Source organism: Barbus barbus (assembly GCF_936440315.1).
Source record: "Barbus barbus genome assembly, chromosome: 37".
Taxonomy (NCBI): domain Eukaryota; kingdom Metazoa; phylum Chordata; class Actinopteri; order Cypriniformes; family Cyprinidae; genus Barbus; species Barbus barbus.
The window spans coordinates 463,191-484,695 of NC_136715.1; the positions used below are offsets into that span (position 1 = coordinate 463,191).

A 21,505-nucleotide genomic window follows, 5' to 3' on the forward strand; every position below is an offset into this window, starting at 1 on the left:
GATAGAGGGATGAACTCTAAAAGTGCTGTTCTTTTTATTTGGTAAAACATCTATGTGTTGAAACGGCTAATAATAAAATGTGACATTCTGTAGTTTTGTCTCATATTCATCTTTTAATCATATTTGTAAATGTCTTGACTCCACAGCCAACAGAGCAATTTAGTCTTTACTGTTCCAATACTTATGGAGGGCACTGTATATATACAACACTTTATTATTGAATCCTGCAGCATACTGTATAGTGAACTGATAAACTGTAATAAATACTGTAGTATACTTTAGTTTTTACTACAGTAAACTGTAGTGCATTGTAGTATAATATACCCTATAGTTGTGGAAATCTTAGTACAGTATTGGGTAAAGTAATTTGTTTATATTACTATAGTTGATATATTACCAAAGCAACTATAGAATTACCACAAAAGTACTGTAATGTCCATCTTTAAAGCTCACAGACTTCACCATGATTTCCATAAACTTTGCATCCTCTCTGGACATTTCTTCTTTGTCATCTGACATCTTTTCATTGAAATCCTGCTGGTATTGCTTTTCCAATAGCAATTCCAGGATTTCAACAGAGATCCTATTTACTCTAGCAGTATATTGTTCACTTTGATAACTGTCTAGAGAACCATTTATGACCCACCCCAGTAGGGTACGAATGGCATAGGGGCCATCTCCCTGAATATTCACTGCTTCCCATGGTTCAAGTAGTTTGGAGGCATTGGTACCAATCAATAACTCCACTTCGGCTTGAATGTGTGGAATGCGAATACCATCAAGATATGGCCACTTAGCTAGGTCCTCATATTTGACCATGTTAGCTAAGCTTACAGGCATTTGCTTCTGCGTGAAGACTTCTGGTAATCCATAAAAATCTTTACCAGCAAGATTTGAAATTTCCAAATTGTTTACCACATAGCTTGAGACTGTCGTTTTGGGACTCATTGTTAGTAAACAGAGCTTTGTTTTTCGTCCATTCAGGTTAAGCTTTCTCATCAAACCTTCTGAACAGAAAGTAGAGGTACTACCTGTATCTAAAAATGCATAAGTCTGAATAATCTTGTTACCTACTGCAGACTTCACTTGGACTGGAAGGATAGGTAAGATACCACTGCTACTCCCGGCCCCTATGTGATCACATGTTTGTGCAGATACAAGTGTGTTGTTGATTGCTGGTTCTACATTCGGTTGATTGTTTGTGTTGACAGCTTTGTCAACTTTGAACTCCTGAAAATAAATGTGAAGAACACTTGGATGATTCTGGTGGCATGTTTTACAAGTCAAGCGTCTTTTACACTCTTTACTCCTATGTCCAACATGTAGGCAACCAAAACAGACAGCCTTCTCTTTTAGAAAGTTGACCTTTTCTCTGTGTTTCTTATTTTCAAACTCTGTACATTGCTCTAAAGAATGACCTTGAGAACAAACACAATTGGTGGAGTTACTTTTAGACTGACTGATTTGATGTTTAGCATTTGCTTTTTTGATTTCACCCACGATGGGTTTGTCAATGTTGGTAACATTGGTAGCAAAACTATCCCCTTTTAGCTTTGGTTTTAACTGGGACTGGGATTTCCATTTGTAGACATCCTTTGATTTAGCAGTTATTCTCATCTCTGCATTCTGAATCGACCCAAATATTGGATCTGAAATTATTTTTACTTGGTGCTCAACGAATGTGACAACGTCACTGAACCTAGCTCTTCGTTTCTGTCTTTCCATGAGATCACATGCAGCTGTTCTCCATTTTTCTCTGAATTTAAATGGAAGCTTTAGAATTATTGCTTTCATATTTGTTGGCATGTCTAGTTCCTGCATGTACTCTAAATCTGCCATTGCATTACAGCACCCACGTAAAAAGAGTGCATAATCCTGAAGAGCGGTGATATCTTCATACTTGATCATGGGCCATCCAAGCACCTTCTCCATATATGCAGCAGAGACAAGATAATCTTCTCCAAACTGTTGTTTAAGCATAGCTTTAGCCGTAACATAACCTCTTTCAGGAGTCATATTCATACAACTTCGGACAATTTCTCTTGGGCGCCCTCTGGTGTATCTTTCAAGAAAATACAAGCAGTCTCCCTTGTTATTTGTTTTTTCCTCCACACAATGTTTAAAAGCTTTTGTGAACAAACTGAACTGCAAAGGATCCCCTTCAAATACTGGAATCAAACGTGGTGGCAAATGATGCGATTTTTGATGTTGTATCAGCAACTCCGCTATTTCCTGTTGCTTTTGAAGCACATTCTGTGTGGAATCGAAACGTCCATCTGACGAAGCAGATACTCTGGATCTTGAAGATACATTGCGCTGTGAATGATGAGATGCTCTAGGTTGTGAAGTAACACTTTTTCTGCTTTGCAAAGCAGTCCTTGGCTGTTTATTAACATCTGGATGTAGAGATGCAGTTATCGTTTTTGACTGTTTGTTAACATAGGACTCCATCCCATTTGTTACAATGCTGTCCGCTCCTTGTTGCTCAAAATTCTTGAGAACAGATAGCTTTGCATTGGAGGCTGCAATTTTAGCATCAATGTCCAATTGCTCCTTCTGTTTCTGTAACATTTCCAATTGTTGCTCGATATTATGTTTTTCTTTTAAAGATTCTGATTGAGCGACCAGAGCTGCCTTTTCTGCTTCAATCTGTACACGTGCAAATGGCACAGATGAACTAGATTTACTGGAGCGTGAACTATGGCGGCTACTTTTGTGGTTTGAAGTGCGACTGCTGACCCTTGTTTCGATATTTGAAATACTATCATTGGGTTCAATTTCGCTGGCAGCACAATCTAATTCCTCCTGTAATTTCTCCAACCAGTTATTTACCACAGAGATGAAATCCTCAACCCATAACATTTTTGCTTTGAACCACGTTTCATGCCTGTCTCTCTCTTCATCAGGCATTAAAACAATAAGGGACTCATGTGATTCTGTTGCTTCTTTGCATAGGATTTTAAACTCTTCGAACACACCCTTGACCTCATTGTTACTTTCTCTATTACTCATATATTCTTGAAGTTTCCTTTTCAGTCGGGATGCTTTATCAAATTTTAACTTTCTTTGTTTCTGTAAAATATCGAGCTTTGCCATTAACCCTTTTGCAGTAAGTTTAACCTCTCGTTTTTGAACAGTCTGTTCAACCTTTTCATCCTCTGATTTCTGAGCTTGTAGCTCCTCTTTATCAACTTCAGAGCCATGAAACTCACTTTGATCTGCCATTTTTAAACCTTTAAATAGGTCCCTATCGACTGTCCTAAAATACTCACTGCATATTTTACATCAAACATCACATGAAGCATTGTTAACATGGGCAAACAAGAACTTTAAAAAACAAAACAACTCTTATTGACACAAGTAACCCCTTTTGTTCTTTTTTTTTACCAATGCGCATTGGATTTGAACTTGTTTTGTGTGCACACTGTTTATATGGCCATTTAACTCCAGTTCGATGAAAGCGCTTTCATACCTCAGTTCCCGATGTGCTGCAGGCTGAAGACATTGGCGTTCAGAAGCGCTGTTTCCTCTGTTCACACACATGCGGGTTCGTAGTTCTCTGAAGTCCGCGATCGATCAAAGCAATAATCCACAGTATATCCAACAAACGAGCAAGGCGAAGAATGAGCACATCCGACCTCAGATCAGCTGACTTTTCTTGTTGTAGTCCTTTGATCCGCTTCAGTGGTCGACACCAATAAAACTCATCCTCCGCTCCCAGGCTCCTTTGGTCAAACTTTTTGACTTAACTTATAGGGACGCAGATGGTTTGGGAGTCTGATTTTGACGCGTGCTTCTGCCTTGAATAAAAATTGTTGCACTGTCCATACCTTTGGATATGCAAATCCATTTATTGTCCGTTTGGCATTGCAAATAACAAAAATAAAAATAACTTAAACAAATTTGGTCTTCATTCAAACAAAATATTTTATATTCCAGACAAACTGCCACAAGCATAGTCTTACACATTCGACAGCCCGGCACGACACGGTCAAAAAGTTTGTTTGACCTACCATTTACGCACCTGTCATTAATCATTCCCTTACTTAAATACTCAAAAATAATACGCCCTCTAGTGCCAAACCCAAAAAAGACAACTTCACATAATGGCTCCAACAAGTACTTTACTATTGTATGGTTCAAAAACACTGTAGTATTTACTATAAATTACTATTAGCCAGACTAGTGTTTTTTCACGTGGGTTTAAAAGAAAAAAGAAAGAGTGCCATAGAGTGAAAGATGAGTGATGGTCAGGATGGTCATCACAGTGTCTTTGTACTATGGAATCTACTGAGTCTATAGAGTTTCATTACAGCACCAGAATCATCCAAATTAAACACAATAAACATCAGTGTCTTTCCTCTGGTCAAACTGCTGCGGACGCGTCACTCATGACTTGGTAGACTGGTTCATCGTGTTCAGGTTGTTAGACACACATTTCCCAGAGTTCATTGGGGTTTGGACGGAGCTGTTTGATCCTTTCGCTGCACTGCAGCCTTTGGGTTTGGGAATCCTGGTCGGTCCAGGACGCCGGAATGATTCCAGAGGCATCTGTCAGGAGCCAAAGAGAAAGACATCGGTCACTGGAGAATATGCTATTGTGTGCAGATACAGATATAGATTATATAGAGTACTCTTCTGTGTTTGTGGTCAGATTGACCCACGTTGGTTTCCATGCAGCTTGCCAAAAATCAACACTATTAAAAACACTAAAGACTCACTTAAAAATACTTTACTTTACAAATGTCTAGCTGCACAGACATTAAGCAGAAACAAATAATTTTCCTTGGATGATTCAGAAGACGAGTCTCAATTTTCAGCAAACTTTGAGTCATGTATTTTATATTTTAGTGTTTGACAAGCTACAATAAAGGTTTTCTGGTTTTTATCTCATTCTTTAGTGGATTTTTTAAAATGTTGACATTTGGCAAATTGCTTGAAAACCAATGATAGTCTATTTGACCCCAAAACCAACGCTGTAACAAAATGTGTTCAGCCTTTTCTAAAATACATCTATGCGTCAAAACTTTGCATGACATTCATGACCCTAAATAAAAAAATATACACCAAATTTCAAGAAGAAATAAACAGTTTAACTGGTATTTCAAGCTATTAAAAAATTTAATGTGGGTCAATTTGACCTGCAACACAAAAGTCTTAACAAAATGTGTACCGCCTTTCCAAAACACATTTATGTGTCGACACTTTGCATGTACATTCATGACCCTAAATGAGAAGTATTCACCTAATCTTAAGACTAAATAAGAAGTTGAAACAGTATTTCAAGCAAATGAAATGCGAGTCAAACTGAGCCCAACACAACAGGTTTACACAGATGTGTGGTGCTGAGATGACCAGAAGATGGCACTCTCAAACACACAACAGCTCTAGTTGGTGGATCTAGTATGGACACACAAGGCTTCATGCTCTTACACTAACATGCACTTAAAATTTCTATCTTGAAAAACCTAATCAAGAAGACTTCGAGAAAATGTTTTGCTTTTCACATCATCTTTTTACCTATAAAGAAAAATCCAGTTGGTTATAGCTGAGCAACTCTGACATGAGCCTGTGGAGGGAGAATGATGGACGTGTTTGAGAAGCATGTGGATGTGATGTTGTTTGTGAGTGAGAGAGAGAGAGAGAGAGAGAGAGAGAGAGACAGGAGGCTCAGTGCAGACAGACAGTGTTTCTGCAGTCATCTGTGAGCTTCTCCTGGGGTCTGAGTGACGGATCTAATTCCCGCACAATCAGCACAAACACTCTGCCAGAGAGTGACGTCAGTGCAGGAGAAAGCATGTCGCTCCCTCTGCTGCACATCTGCAAATGCATTTCTCTACAGTAAACAGTACAGTAAATGTGTTCTGAGAACATTTGGCTAACATTCACATTTAGTTATGAACACTATGTCTCTGAATTTTCCCTGAATGTTCAAAACATGTTGTTTTTAAGTGTTAAAAAATTTTTTCTTGGTTATGTTGCAACATTGAATTAAACATTCGATTAGTGCTTCAAACGATTAATCGCGATTAATCCAAAATAAAAGTATTTTTTTACATAATATATGAGTGTGTATTGTGTATACTGTATTTATTATGTATATATATGTTATGTTTATACATTTATATATGATATAATAATATAAATGTATATAGTATATACATGTAAATATTTTCTAAATATATACTGTGTGTGTGTGTGTTTATATATACATAATAAATAAACACAGTACACATGCATATATTATGTAAACAAAAACTTTTATTTTGGATGCGATTAATCACGAATAATCGTTTGACAGCACTATATTTTATTATTTAGCAAACATTATGGGAACTTTTGAATTGATTACTTTTGAATGTTTTCTAAACCATCTTAAGCCCCTTAGCAATTTTTCCCCGTCGTCCACGACGAGTTCTCTCAGCTATGACACAGGCCAATAGGATAACAGAAACGCCTTCAAACAAGCCGAAACGAAAGAGAGACAATGGTATCGGTCCTGCTAGGTGTAATTTTACAATGGAGGAAATGTTCATGAAGCACTACGACAATAATACTGCTGCATTTATGATGTTTTCTTGAGAGATTCCTGCAACAGAGTGAAAAAAGGTCAGTTAAAAACTATTTTAACTCCGTTCTCTTTGCAGTCCTCTTCATGCAATCCAGATTTGTGTCCACTGTCAGGTTTTCTTTCTTTTTGGGCTTTTTTGATGACAAGACAGAGCAAAACATGCTGTTTGCTAGCCATTGTTTGCTTACGCTCATGTCATGCCCTGTCTAGTCTCGCGCAATCGATGACAGCACGCACGTCGTTAAAGACGCAAGTGAAGAATGTTCGGGTAGAAACGTGTAGTCTGACATGTTTCTTTTTCACGACAAGATTTCAGGAGTTAAAATCGTGTAATCTGGCACAGTGACTGTTGTAACCAACAAAAAATCGTGTAGTCGTAGATTAGATGACGTCCGACTAAAATGTTTCAGAAAACTCTTCCATAACTGATGTATAAATAATGTTTTTGTGCTAACGCTTTAAGAACGTTATTAAAGACCAGATCACTTTGAATAAACATTCTATTAATGTTACTGGAAGATCGTTTGTTCATAACTTTAAAGGTCCTTGCACACTGAGTCTGACATTTTCGTGCACGTTTTTTCGTATTCGTCATAATAAAAATTCATCAAGCACAGAAACCTGGAGTCCGATGTGTATTAATTATTCCATTTCCAAAAATATTCGCAAAACAATACAAAATGGAGTCTTCAAGCTGTTTGCATGATTTTGTTGTCCTCCCTTCTTAAAAAGAGAAAAATAAAGAGGAAATATTGGCTCCATCCAATCCTGAGATCGCGTAGAGAGGAAAGAGAGTTCCACCTCTTTATTAAGGAGCAGCGGGAGTATCACAAGTGATTCAAAGTTTACTTCAGGATGTCAGTGGCTCTGTTTGATGCTTTCCTAGCGATACAAGAGCCACATATTAAAAAGAAGACCACCAATTTCTGTGAACTCAGTGTGCAAGGTTCTTTACAGTGCTTTGTGCTAGACGATGTGGATGAACTCTGGATTTTGGCGTTCGCTTTTACGGTTGCTCTGAAATCAAATCACCTCTCAAAATGCTTGCTATGGATGCAAATTTTTTTTATGACGGACAAAAGTGTCAGAAGCAGTGTGTAAATGTGATTGACACAACATGAGATTGTATTTATTTTTTAACATGCAGAAATTTCGGACCCTTAAGAGCACCTTGCCAGAACGTTCCAAGAACATCCCGTTTGCTGGGTTGGTTCTATTCTAAGATCCAGTCTGCCAGAATCAGTGCAGTGACTTCTGCAGTGGATTAGGAGATGTTTTGCAGAGAACTTTCTAAAAGGGCTCTCCAAAACCAAACCAACTTCCTGCAGGTTTACGTCACACATGAAAAATGTTCAAATGTGGGTCACGCTGTGCTCTCGGCTCGGGTAACACAGCAGAAACCCGTGCGGCTCGAGTCAGAGGGCACATAGATGCACATAATGACTGCTAATTAAAAGTGTGGTATGAGCGGGAGCTTCCTGAGACGAGCGGCGCTGCAGCTGCTGTCACCATGGAAAATAAACACGGCTTTTGTTTGCGCTTTGGAGGCCTGCTGAGAAAACTGCCTCCAAACAATCGAGTTCTGCTGAAGGAACTCGCAGGAACATTTTTATTGTTTAACGCTTGCCTTCACACATGCTGCTACGTGAGTTTCATAATCATTAACAAAAGCCTAAGCTGGTTTATTGGTCTTAGCATGCTTAGGTTTGGTGGTTTCTGAAGGCTTTTGCACACTTTTCAGGTGAAACCTAAACCAGCTTTAAGGCCAGTACACCACCCTGCGCTGGTTTAACTTTTTTCACAGGGTAATCGTGTGTGTCTGGTTAGGTCTGTGTATAAATATACTATCAGCCATCATCAAATCACATGAAAAGCACCTCTAAATGATTCCTTCAGTCCCATCAGTCACCACATGTCATTTGTGTTTCTTGGTAACGAGGTTCACATCATCTCTAGTGCACATACTGCATCGATTCAAGCTAAATGAGTGCGTGTGTGTTTGAGTGTGATTCACTAACTGGGCTGATGAGACATCGTCTCGCTTCATAATCACAGCTGTTGCCGAACCCTCCATGAACAGCAGTTTGTTTAGCCAGACAACCAGAGGATACACACTCCAGACGGCACAAATTCCAGCCTGAATCAATTTAACGCTTGATATAGTCCATGTACACGAGTGCTCACTCACTCCTGTGCTGCGTTTCCACATGTGTGTGTGAGCCAATTCATTAAAAAGAATGCATCTATAGCATGCTGTAATGATACTGTGTGTGTCTGATAATATGCTACTGCCAAAAAACTTGTCATCTTTTTTCACCACTGCAAGCAAATTCATGAAGTTATTGCTTTAACTTTCTACGCACTGCAGAGCTTTAATGGTGTTTTTCTTTGGAGTCAAATCTCATGCAACAGCGAACGGCCATGCATTTTCCATGAAATCATTAGAGAAGACTGTAGATTGTCTCAGTGAGAGCGGATGATTGTGGTGTTTTGGACCGGGCCAGTTACTATGACATCAGACAATGAACTGAACTCATGCAGACATGTTCTCAACCTCTTCTTACTTGATGTGAAGTTTCCTCACAATTCTGCTCATTATATGAGCTGACTTGGTTAATTTACCCCAGAAACATAACACTATGTCTTATTAGTGATTAAATGTTTTCCGTTAAAATGTTTTTCTACAAATGGAATCATGCAATCATAAACATCTCTCTGCTCCAATGTGCATGTGCATCTCATCAGAACTACGGTATCTAAAATAATAATAAATAAGGCTATTGTTAACATTCTCATTTTAATTATTAACAGAAAAAAGCAGAAACCCAACATAAAATGTGAGTGGAAAATGGAAAATAAACCAAAAATACAATTGTACATCAATCAGTGAACTTTAATGGTACAAGATCATTTTTTTATCTATCAAAAACAGTAAGTGCACTTAACCTCAAAGTGAAGTGAAAAAGCACAAATGCTTGTGTTCTCGTTATGTGTCGTTTTCTCTGCTTTCTTTTTACATATCATGCACATAAACATCTCATTATTAATCAAACAGAAACAAACAAACAGCAGACACTACAGTTGCACTGGTTAGCCACTACTGCAGTCAGATCTGAGGGTCTGGAGTGGATCACGGTGCCAGGGGTCGACGGCTGAGGAGATCAGGGGAGGATCACTAATCAAACACTAGTCAGTCTGTGTCAGTCACAGATATTACTTACTGTAATTTGTGAGGGTCGTGAAATCGGACTTGATGTGGGCTTTATCACGATGCTGCTTGTTATTTTGTTGTTGCCTTTGGCTGGAGTGCCGTTTGTTAGCTCTGAAATCCTTTGCTCCGGCCCGAGGGAGTAATAGGGGATGGATTTGGCTGTGGTGTTTACGGCTTGAATGTAGGGGCTCCCTAAGTGAATATGGATTTTGTTGTCGTCAGTGGTAATGACATTTGGACCTGAGCTGTTGGACCTCTGCAGTTGCCAGCTGTTCTGCCTTTCCGGGCTCACACGGAAAACCGTATGACCTCCCACAAGCTCTGCCGGCTCCAACCGGTCAGGGCTTCCGGTGGTAACGGACACGATCTGAATGGGAGACATGGCTCTGTCCGGGGTCACCAATCCACAGGACTCAGAAGCTAGAGTTTGCGAATAGGCTGCCATGGTGAGCGGCGACATGGAGCGATCGGGCGTGCCTGGGCTGCATGGACTCTCCGGAGGAGGAGAACCCTTGGGTTTGTTGAAAGGTGAGATTGGTGAGCTCTGGAGGATCATGATACGCTGTTTTGGAGGGGCACCGCTTGTCGGGATGACCGCCGTGCTTGTATAGGACTGGGCATTCTCTGTGGTGGGACTCGTAATCTCAAGAGTTGCCGTGTTATGCCCATGGTCAGGGGTCACTTTGATATGAAGCGGTTGTCCAGGACTGTGTGCAAGTAACACGTCTCCCTGTTGAACGTGATTACCGCTCTGTCTCAGTGACATCTTGCCATTTATTGGATGTTGACTTTCTCGAGTCTTAAGAAAAGGGCCTCTGACTCTTCTCATGTTGTTGTTGAGATTGTTGACATTGTTCATGAGTGACGGACTGCATTTTGTAAGGTTGATCTCATTGTATTTAACCTCATCCTCCGGATCGCTCTCCACGTATAGCTTGCCGTTGACCAGGGCGCGTTCCAGTGGTGCAAGGTTCTTGTAATTTGGGGACAGGCTGTCTGTTGGGTCCGTCTGCACCTCCTTTGTGGAGACTTGGAGATCTGAGAAACGTCTTCCATTCATGCCCGGCCTTAGACTCTTACTGAAGCGGCGGTATCTCTCGAGTTCTCGTGTAAGGCTCTCCATCTCTCTGGCCAGCTCTTTGTTCCTGACCTCTTGCTGGGTGAGTTTTCTCTCTAGGGTTGTGTGGTCTGTTTTCAAGCGGCAGATGGATTCCTCTGTGCCCATGTACTCGTGGATCTTCTCTTTGAGGGCTTCGACCTCTCTAGTGAGATGGCTGGATTTGGCCTCTTCCTCTTTCAGACGCTTGTACAGGATATGCTCTTGGTTGGATTCCTCTTTCTCAGCCAACTGGTACTTGGACAGTTCCTTCCTGGAGATCTCCAGCTCCTCCATCAGGGATTTTGCTCGTTCCTGTTCATTGTAATATCTCTTTTCCAGGGTTTCAAACTCATCTTCAGTCTTCAAAAGATCACCCTCAACCGCCTTCATCTCCTTTAACTTCCTTCTGAGGCGTTCCACTTCTTGGGTCAAATCTTTCACTTTGTTGTCTTCTTGTTGGTAGCGGTAAGGAACTGGGCTCTTTGTGTGCTCCTCTTTGGCTTTATTCCTCAATAATTCTCGTTCCACTGCTTCCAGTGACTGAAGCCGCTTTTTCATCATGCTGACCTTGGACTGAAGGTCACCGTTTTTCTCTTCCTCCGCTTTCAGCTTAGCTTTGAGCTCATCTCTCTCCCTAGTGGCAATGCACATCTTCTCCTCCACTTCGGCCTTTGACCGCAGAGCTCTCTTGCTCTCTTCGATCAGTTTTTCAGTGACAGTGTTGACTTTGTCTTGTTCTGCCTGCAGTTTGCCAGTGCTGTTTTGCACTTTGTCCTCCATCAGCTTTAATTTTTCGGCCATGGCTTTTCTGTCATCCACTAGCATGACAGTCAGTGTTTTTAGTTTTGTCAGATCCTCTTTCAGCGCCAGTTCCGTCTTCTCCAAATGAACCTCGGTAGCTTCAAGCTCTTTGATTCGGACTCTCAGCACATCTAGTTCATTGGACATGTGTTTATTCATGGTCCGCTCTTTCTCTAGGTTGCTTTTCAGTGAAATGCACTCCTGCTTACTCTTCCCAAAGGCGTCTTCTAGCTTTTCAAGTTCCATGATTCTGTGATTCAGCTTGTCCACCTCTGCTTTTAAGCTACAGCTCTGGCTCGACTCCTTCTCCAGCTTTCTGTTGAGGTCCCTGCACATGTCCTCCATCTTGATCAGCTCCTCATCCTTCCCCTCCATTTCGAGCACTCGTTTCCTTAACTCCTCCACCTCTGACATTAAGCTGGAGTTGCCGCACTCCCCTCGGCTGATTTTATCCCGCAGCTCCTGCAGTTCTTCCTCCGCTCTGTGCAGGGTCTTGTTGGTTTCTTCCAGCTCATCTAACTGCCGGCTGAGTGAGGAGAGCTTCTGCCGCAGCTGTCTGTTCTGGGCATCTTCATTGGTCAGTTTGGCAGTCATGGCTTCCTGCTCTTGGTGGAAATGGCAGGCCTGATTGCGTAACTCCTCCTCCAAGCGAAGGACTTTGTTCTCCTCTTCTTGCAACTGGGATTGTGCGGAGCTCAGCTCCTCTTGGGCCTGAGTGGCAGTGTTCTGGAGTTCCTGTACCTTCGTTGTTTGTTGGGTCAGCTGCTCAGTAAGCCGCTGCTGTTCATCGACCACTAGTAGGGCAAAGGACTTTAGCTTGGTCAGCTCGTCCTTCAGACTTGTGACTTTCTTATTGTTCTCTTCCTCCTTTCTCTCCTGATATGTCTTTTCCTGATCAATGAGCAGTTTCAGTCTGGGAAGAGAGAAGAACATATGGAAAGACTGTTAATTTGAGACCTGGGAATTTTCAAAAAATGACATTGGTTGTAATTTTTTTTTGCACCGACCTCAATTTTGCAAAGACTTTAGAAACATTTGGGTTTAAAGTGAAAGTTAACTGAACTGATATTCAACTGGGAACCTTCATGTCTATGTTTGTCCATGCCATATGAGGATATATGGAGGAAATTTAAAACCTGTTGACTAAAAGTGGGGCAGTGTGTGTTCCAGAGGTACAAATTCGGGCAGAAAGTGGGGTCATGGTGGCTGGCGCGAGTTTTCCTGCTCCCAAATGCCGCCAGCGGTGGAGGGTGTTTTGACTACTGAACACAGCTGCCAACCTGCACTACAGAAGGCACATTAGAGTGGAAATGGAAAAAGTCTCTTAATAAGGGGGTTCCTCTGTCTCTTCCCCCACACCCATGAACACCACCACCTTCGCTCAGTGGTTTTATATTTTAAGGAATTCCCCCTCCTCCAAAGGCCATTACTGGCTATGTAAACAAAACCTCTTTCAGAGGCTCCTAACCAGTAGTGGACAAGGATGATGTCAGCACTACGAGGTGTATGAAACCACCTCATCCAGAAGTGTGTCTACATGCTTCCATGTGTGTGTCACTCGTACGTGGCTTTAGCCATTCAAAGGTAATGGAAAATATGGTTAAGAAAAAAATATAAAACAATTCAGAAGATGAAAATAACAGAACAGAGATAAAATATAAATGAAAGTCGGATTCTAAAAATACAGTATTATAATCACAGTGCAGTGTCCTACTGAACATGAACCAAAGCACCAGTGTATTTGATGAGATTACAGCACTGGCTTACAGACTGAACATTCATAAAGCGTTCAGCCGGCCATCCTCACTACAGATGCTGGAATTATCTATGGTGTTCCTCTTGCATTGTGACTTCATTAAACTTTTGTGGTTCACCATTAACAGAGGAAAATGAAAACCAATATTTGAAGTGTGTAAAACTGAAACTCTATTGTGCTAATTGCTCACAAATGCTGTCTTATCTGCCATCACAAGGCCAAAATCATACACCCAAACTCTTGTTTTTTATTTAGCGATCTGAACAACCTCATAAGCTCCAACCTGATGCTACAATTCTTTGTAATTCAATGGAATGGTAGGTTTATGCAATCACTGCATCACATATTAACCGTCCAAAACAGTATGCAAGATCACAGCCAGCACATTCTAAAATATAGTGCACTGAAACCAGTATGCCAAACGTGCCTGGATACTATACTATTTCCAGTGGATTTCAAATTATGCATGTGTGCTACTTATGAAATAATGAATTTAGCTAGATGCGGACACAAAGAGTTCAAAACAATGGTATCAATCAAGATGAAATGTTATGGCATGGTAGTAAGTCCTAATGCTGCCGTGCTGTACTTTCCCACCAGTGAAGTACATACTTTTCCTATAGTAGAAATATGTTAAATGAGACACAACCTATGATTCCCAGCAGCGTCCCCCCCCCCCCCCCCCCGGGTGGAAATGACACGTCTTCTGTCACCATGTAAACACACATTTGCTCTGGGACTCTCATTTATACAATCCTCTAACCACAGATTCTGGATTAAACAGTGTACAGACAACTATGTGATTGATGTGAAGACATGACGCTGATGAGAAACAACGAAAGCAAAAGGGATCCTGAGCTCATCAGAATGCATGACGGCCTAAAAGCAGCTCAGGAAATCAGGAGGCGTCCATTAAACGCTCCTTCCCTTCCCTGTTTTAACCTTGGACCGCCCGATCGACTTGGACTCGCTCCCAAGAGCCCAGATTTTTTTATAGAGAAAAGTGAGGAAAAATCTATGCCATGGAAAAAAGTCTTGGAAAAGCCTGCGAGAAGGATTTAAACGTCATGAATAAGGGTGTGTGAAATCTCATGATGATCTGAGAGAACGTGCAAAAAACTCGACTACATTTCGGTTTTGAACATTATGAACGTTTTGTGTGTCATGACATTTGTGCACTTCTGTGATACATGTGAAAATGCATAAAAACGGATGCCACTGAGCTCTCACCGAACAGAATTTTTGCCTTCAAATGCTGACCATTAAACAGCTTTTATTAATCATCTTTAAAGCATTATGGGATAAAAGACTCGTCTAACATTCAGAGGTGTTTGTGTCCAGCAGAGGGCAGCAGATCAGAGACGGATCAGCTCGTGCGGGGTTTATTACGACTCATAATGCTCAAAAACAGCAAACTAAACATGCATTAAAAGACTAAGCAGTTTACAAAAACACTTAAAAAGTGTCCACAACTGGAACGTGTCCGTCAGTGTCAAATTAAACAGGACAGATTCCTGTCATCTAAACATCAATCTGTTTAGTGAGATGAAGTTCAGAAATGACTTTTCTAGAAACAGCAGATACTTGCACTGGAGAGCAACTGTACTGGAGATAATAACTGTAGGAAAGCCAAGTTAATAACAGGACTGACATTAATGGCAGTACGAAACTGGAAGACATTCATCTAACAATTATAACCTCGACCTTTTACAAAATCTGCTCATTTTTTATACATTTACTATTAACTGGCATGAAATTAAGACCAAACGTTAAGACCAAACATCTGCAGGAACACGCAGTGATTCTGCCAACATGTGAACTCTATTATTACTTTATAAAGACATGAAAAAGCATTGAACGATCATCATCATCCCAGCAGAACACTCACTCAGAGCTGCTTGTTTCTGCTGAGTTTAAACAACATCAGATTTGATGCAATGCAAGTTTTACCACTAGAACTCAATCCACCAGCTCATTTAAAGGTAAATCATCTAGTTTGATTTTAAAGACCATCCACAAGCAGTCAGAGTTTCTGCATGTGTGCGTGTGTGTGTGTGTGTGTGTCGTACCTGGTCAGTGTTGTTGAGCCGCTGCTGCTGGTGTTCAGTGTGTCAGTGATCTGAACATTCCAGCTCTGAAACTCAACAATGAGACGGACTGAAGACGCCTATGAGAGCATGACATCATCAGCACGCCCTTATATGGAGCCTCTCACAGCCATGAGCTCATGCGTGTGTGTGTGTGTGTATATGTGTGTGTGTTACAGCACAGAGTGTGTGATTGATGTGTTAAATATCTGTAGTCTGTATGTCAGTGCTCTGGAAGGCAGTGCATGTGTGTGAGATGAGAAACTTTCTTTGGATTACAACATTTCCTTCTGGTTTTCCTCACTTTAAGTCATTAATTCACCCAAAGGGACAAAAATGTACTAACATTTCTAAATCACAGAGAAACATCCGTGCATGTGTGTGTGTGCACGTGCGAGAGACAGATCAAATGTAACCAAACTGTTCAGTTAATTAGTTGTTACATCATTTTTGTTTCATAATTATTTGCTATCTTGCTAACACTTTAAAGTAAGGTTTTATTAGTTAAGTAGTTAACGCGATCAATGAAAAATACTTCTGCAGTTAACATTAATTTCAACAGTTACTATTGCATTTTTAAGATCACATAATTTTTAAAAACATTATCAAAGATTTATAATGTAAAAATACATTGTTAGCTCATGTTAAGGTACTAATGTTAACAAATGAGACCTTAAAGTGTTACTTTTAGTAGACAGATAAAACAATAGATAGAACTGCATATATTCTATATCGTTCTATCCTTCTATATTGTTTAAATCCTATTTCAGCTGTTCACTTGATCTAAAGTGTTTTCTACATCGTTTTATTGGTTTGGAAATACAGACAGTATTTGAAAGAAATAAAAGAGTGTCATATTTGAGTTTCTTTAAATCATCAATTAATTCATGAACTTTAAACCTTCTATCTGCCACAACTCAACTGAATCTTTCCCAATCTGAATCCAGACATCAGGTGAATCTCAGAAGAGCATGGGTGGCTTGTATTTCACAGGAAGTGACCTCACAAATCATGTTTCCGCTGTAATACTGTAACGAGGGGTCTGAGGCAGAGGGATCCATTTGCAGCTTTATTGATAAGACAGGGTCAAACAGGCAGAGATCAGTCCACAGCGACAGGGGTATCAGAGATAAATCAGAATCCATAAACGATATCCAGGCTAGAGTCGAGGCAGGCGGCAGACAGGGGAAGTAAACAACAGCCCAGAGATCTGGGGCCTGTTCCATAAAACAAGTTTACCAAATAAGCCAGGCTTATTTCAGTAATTCTGACTTATTTTCACTTGATTTGGTTTCTGAAAGCAAAATTACCATAGCTCAAACTCAGTCACTGTGGCAACTAATGCTGGCAAACTAACCTGGTCCAGAGCAGGCTAACTGTCCGGCTCAGCTGAGCTCCTCTAACTCTGACCAATAGGAACGCATCCATATTACCACTGACTCTCTCACATACAGTCAGTTTCATTTATTATCGGTCCAAAAATAAAAGTATACAGAAAATACACCTTAAATAATCAAATAAATAAAACATAGGCTACAACCAACTGTATTTAATGTATTGTGCCCAAAATGTAGGCGAATGCCATTTTAACATAGTTGCTACTCGTGCATGCAGTTGATCAGAAGTTTCTAGCCATGCAGCCTTTCTCTCTGAATTTATGACAGCTGTACCTTTTATGGTTATTAGAACATTAAAACATTACAATCTAAAATGGTTCTTTAAAGCATTAAAGCATAAAAACACAATCAAAAGTTAAAAATCACTGAATAAAAAATTTAAATTTATAACAACATATTTTAGCAGAATGTATATTTTATTCAGAATTCTTGCGCTAGTATTCTATTCTGCTCCGTCTGTGTAGCGCGCATGCGCGCCGCAGCGCTCGTTCTCTCGCATAAGCCTCGCCCACTCCTGACAGCTAAATGGATATATTTGCATGGCTTTCTGACATTTACAGATGTAACAAATATACCTGTGACGTATCAGTTATGCACTGAGGAAAACACAATGTTTCAAATGCGTTAAACAGCACAAATATTCGCTGTTTGCTATGGTGGATCGATTTGATCCATGATCGACATTAAGGGCTGCTTCAGAATAAGCGTGTACGTCACATTATCCTGACTCACTGAACCTGGATAGCATTAGTCAGATTGCGTGAACTTGAATTGTCGTTTATGGAACCGCTTTAGTCCCGATTGATTTGTTAGGTTATTTCAAGTCAGGTTTTGGACTTTAATCCCCGCTTTTCTTAGCGTCTTTTATGGAACAGCCCCCTGGTCACAAAGGCAGGTAGCAGAGAATCACAGAGTCGGATAAACAGTCCAAGGTCGTAAACGGTAGATCAATAAACATAGACTAACCGCTCAGTAGTGTAGCCGGGGCAATACAAGACTTCGCGGTGTGTTGTTGGAGATTGCAGCTTATATGGGGTAACAGTGATGGGAAACACCTGCGCTGCAATCAGTCTCAGGTACAGGGCATTGTGGGAAATGCAGTTCGGTTAATATTCCGGTGATGGTGCCCTCCGGTTGTGTTCGGGGAGGGCCACAGAGGCCGAGTTTGTGACAAATACCCATGTCATATATACATTTGTGTCCTCATAAAGCATATCTTCAAGAACACACACACATACACACACACACACACACACACATACACACACAGGTATTCCTATCATTATGGGTTCATTCCATAGGTGTGATGGTTTTTTCTACTGAACAAACTGTATTTTCTCTCTCTAACCCTAAACCTACCCCTCACACTAAACTACAGGCATTTTTAGATTCTCAAAACACTTCATTCTGTGTGATTTATAAGCTTGTTTCCTCACGAGGACATTGTGGGGACTTTTGGTCCCTATAATGCAGGGAATACCAGTACACACACACACTTATCAATTTAGTTACATTTGATCTATGTCACACTCACACACATGCACTCTGTCTCACACACTCTCTTACACACTCACAAATTTGCACTCTCATGCACTCGTACACTTGTCCGCTCACATTCTCTTGCACACTCACACTCTCTCACACACACACTCAGACTTTCTCACACACTTATGCATGCACACTCTTTTACACGCTTACTCCCTCAGACTCTCCTGCACGCTTAAACACTTGCACTCTTTTACACACTCACTCTCTCACACACTTGCACACTCACACACTCGGTCTCTCCTGCAAATTTATGCATGCACACTCTCTCGCACATTTAAGCACTCACACTCTTTTACACACTCACTCTCTCACACACTCAGACTCTCTCACATACTCGGACTGTCTCACACACTCATGCACTCATACTCTCTCCCACACTCTCTCTCACACACACACACACACACACACACACACACTCACTCTATCATCTGGAAGTCATCTGAAGGCCTCGGCTCTGATTGCAGGAGTTTCAGGGCAACACAAACACATTGTCCACTGCTTGTGCAACATCCTTGTTCCTCCACACAAACAACACAGATTCCTTAATTTAGAATCACAATCAGTGTGTCTGAATGAGCGTGTGTGAGCCACATGTGTGTAAGATCAGCGAACGATGACGCAACGCTCACATCTGCTGCCAGGAGAGCTGGATTTATGCAACATCTCCAGATGAAGCTTCAGTGAAACAAACCCATCACAACACTTTCATCTCACAAACATGAAGCATTATCAAGTGACTTTCTAGCAGCTTCCTGTTTAAACTCTTTACCAACAAATGAGTAACTTACAACCACAGTAAGAACAGACGTCACCGCATAGTAATGCTTTCTGAAATTTGTCCAGTCTCTATACCGATACGTTTACTAATCACAATCAAAGCATCTGCTATATTTCCAACACTGTCACTCAAATGACTGCTGATTGAAATGTTAAACTCACAATCTTTAAACTCAACTTGACAACTAGTTACAGTACATTCATTAAAATCAACTGATTGTTTTTTCATTAATACTTTTTGAGGATTGCGTACTCTTGCTTAGAACACAACCGACTATATTCATATGATATCAGCATGAAAGGTAAATTCACCATCTGTTTTGTTAATACATGCTGTAGATCTTATTGTGAATAATTCATTCATGGTTGCTTCAGTTCAACAACAGACACTATTTCCGTTTACTTACACTGAACACTCAGATGTGTGCACTGATATATCTGCTACACAAAATAAATACAATATAGCTAGTTATAAAATCATTTATACCATTCTTATATTTCATCATATATAATGGCGCTATGATAAGGCACGTACAGACATAACAGCATGACTTTGAAAAGCCTATGAACTGCATTACAAATACATTTGGCTTGACCTGACAAACGAATCACTCCATAGAGATGAGAATGAGATATTGAGGTTTCTCTAAATGTCTGTACAACCAAAATGTGCTGTTCACCATGAAAAAAAAGACACAGCTGCGGTTAAAACAAGTAAAATACACATAAACACTGCTGGTTTTGTAATATCAATACAGAGATGTAATCAATCAAACCAAGTTTATCATTTCTGGAGCACATGAGATGGCCTGAGCCTCTGATTATAAAATCTGACTGTGTGTCTTTGATTGATATGAGTGAGTGTGTGAGTGTGTGTGTGTGTGTGTGTGTGTGTGCGCGTGTGTCTGTCTGTCTGTCTATCTCTCCTCAGTCACTTTTAAATCACATTCCTCAGTAAAACATCATGACATATTCATGAAGGAACTCACACTCGCCTCTGCTGAGAGATAATTGTTTTCAGATGCTCACACACATCAGAACGTCTGAATGTTACCGGAGATCCGCATCTTCAGCAAACAAAGACAAACAGATTTTGATGAATTTACATCCATTAGTCATTATAACTCAGAGTGAGAGGGTTTGGGTTTAGCTGCTTGTCATTCGTCTGTAAGGAAACTCATGTTCTCCTCATCAGCTGAAGGCCAGAGGAGATGATGTCATGCGTTCATTACCCATGAGTCCTGCAGAGCTCAACCTGAGAGCCAATCACAACCAGGCAGCCTGAGGTCAAAGGTCGTGTGTGTGTGTGTGTGTGTGTTTATCTGGAAATGTCCTGTGTAATGTCTTGCATCCAGTGTAAGTTTGATATTAGTGGAGTTTGTGTTTGTGATTATAATGAACTCTAATCTATTTAAAAAATGATAGAATCTTTGTCCAGATCCGATCAGACATATTATTTCACTGTGGATTCAGTTCCTCCGTTCCAGCTGTAAACAAACATTTGTGTTTGAATTAGAAACTGAACAACTCTGTACTGGAACGACAGTCAAAACAGCCAGCGGTGATTTCACACACACACACACACACACACACACACACACACACACACACTACTGCGCAGTGAGATCATCAGCTCATATGGGTTCAGTTATGATGTCATTCTTCTCAGGTAATCAGCTGCAGGCCACGAGAACCATATAAACATCTGGCAGTTTTTTTAAACACACACACACACACTCATGTTTGTTTTTGTGAATTGTGGGGACATCCCATAGGCGTAATGGTTTTTATTTAGTACAAACTGTATGTGCTATTGCCCTACACCAACCCTACACCTAAACTTAGGTGAAACTTTATGCATTTTTACTTTCTCAAAAAATCTCACTCTGTATGATTTATAAGCCTTTTGAAAAATGGGGTCATGGGGCAATGTCCTCATAAGTCACCTTCTCCTTGTAATAACTGTGTCATACCTTTGTCATTAAACAAATTTGTGTCCTCATATGTCACAAACACATGCACACACACACACACACACACACACACACAGTAAGCAGTAACTGTTCATTTGTTAATAACTAGTCTCTCATCTTCAGTCTGAAAACAGAAATCAACTGAAACTGAAGTCAAGCATAAACTTGTTAAAACTATAAGACTTTTAAAGCCTTTCAAATGTATATAAATCTATTTAATTGATTTTATTAAATAACATTATAATTTAACTTTTAAACTATTTATATTACGTATTTGATCCTCAA

The 21,505-nt window shown here is 40.3% G+C and overlaps 1 protein-coding gene across 2 annotated transcripts in view; it reads right to left on the minus strand.

Moving 5' to 3' along the window:
- Positions 1 to 3,824: 3,824 nt before the first annotated feature.
- The window catches only part of LOC306857026 (filamin A-interacting protein 1-like), a 58,174-nt gene continuing 40,493 nt past the window's right edge, over positions 3,825 to 21,505 (minus strand). Inside the window, exons 6-7 of one of the 2 annotated variants that reach the window (XM_079396668.1) lie at positions 9,793 to 12,595; positions 3,825 to 4,551 (exon numbers count right to left, since the gene is read on the minus strand). In XM_079396668.1, coding sequence (XP_079252794.1) covers positions 4,390 to 4,551; positions 9,793 to 12,595 — 2,965 coding nt within the window. In that variant the 3' untranslated portion in view covers positions 3,825 to 4,389. The remainder of the gene's footprint in view (positions 4,552 to 9,792; positions 12,596 to 21,505) is intronic. The other variant, XM_079396669.1, reaches the window with a different exon arrangement.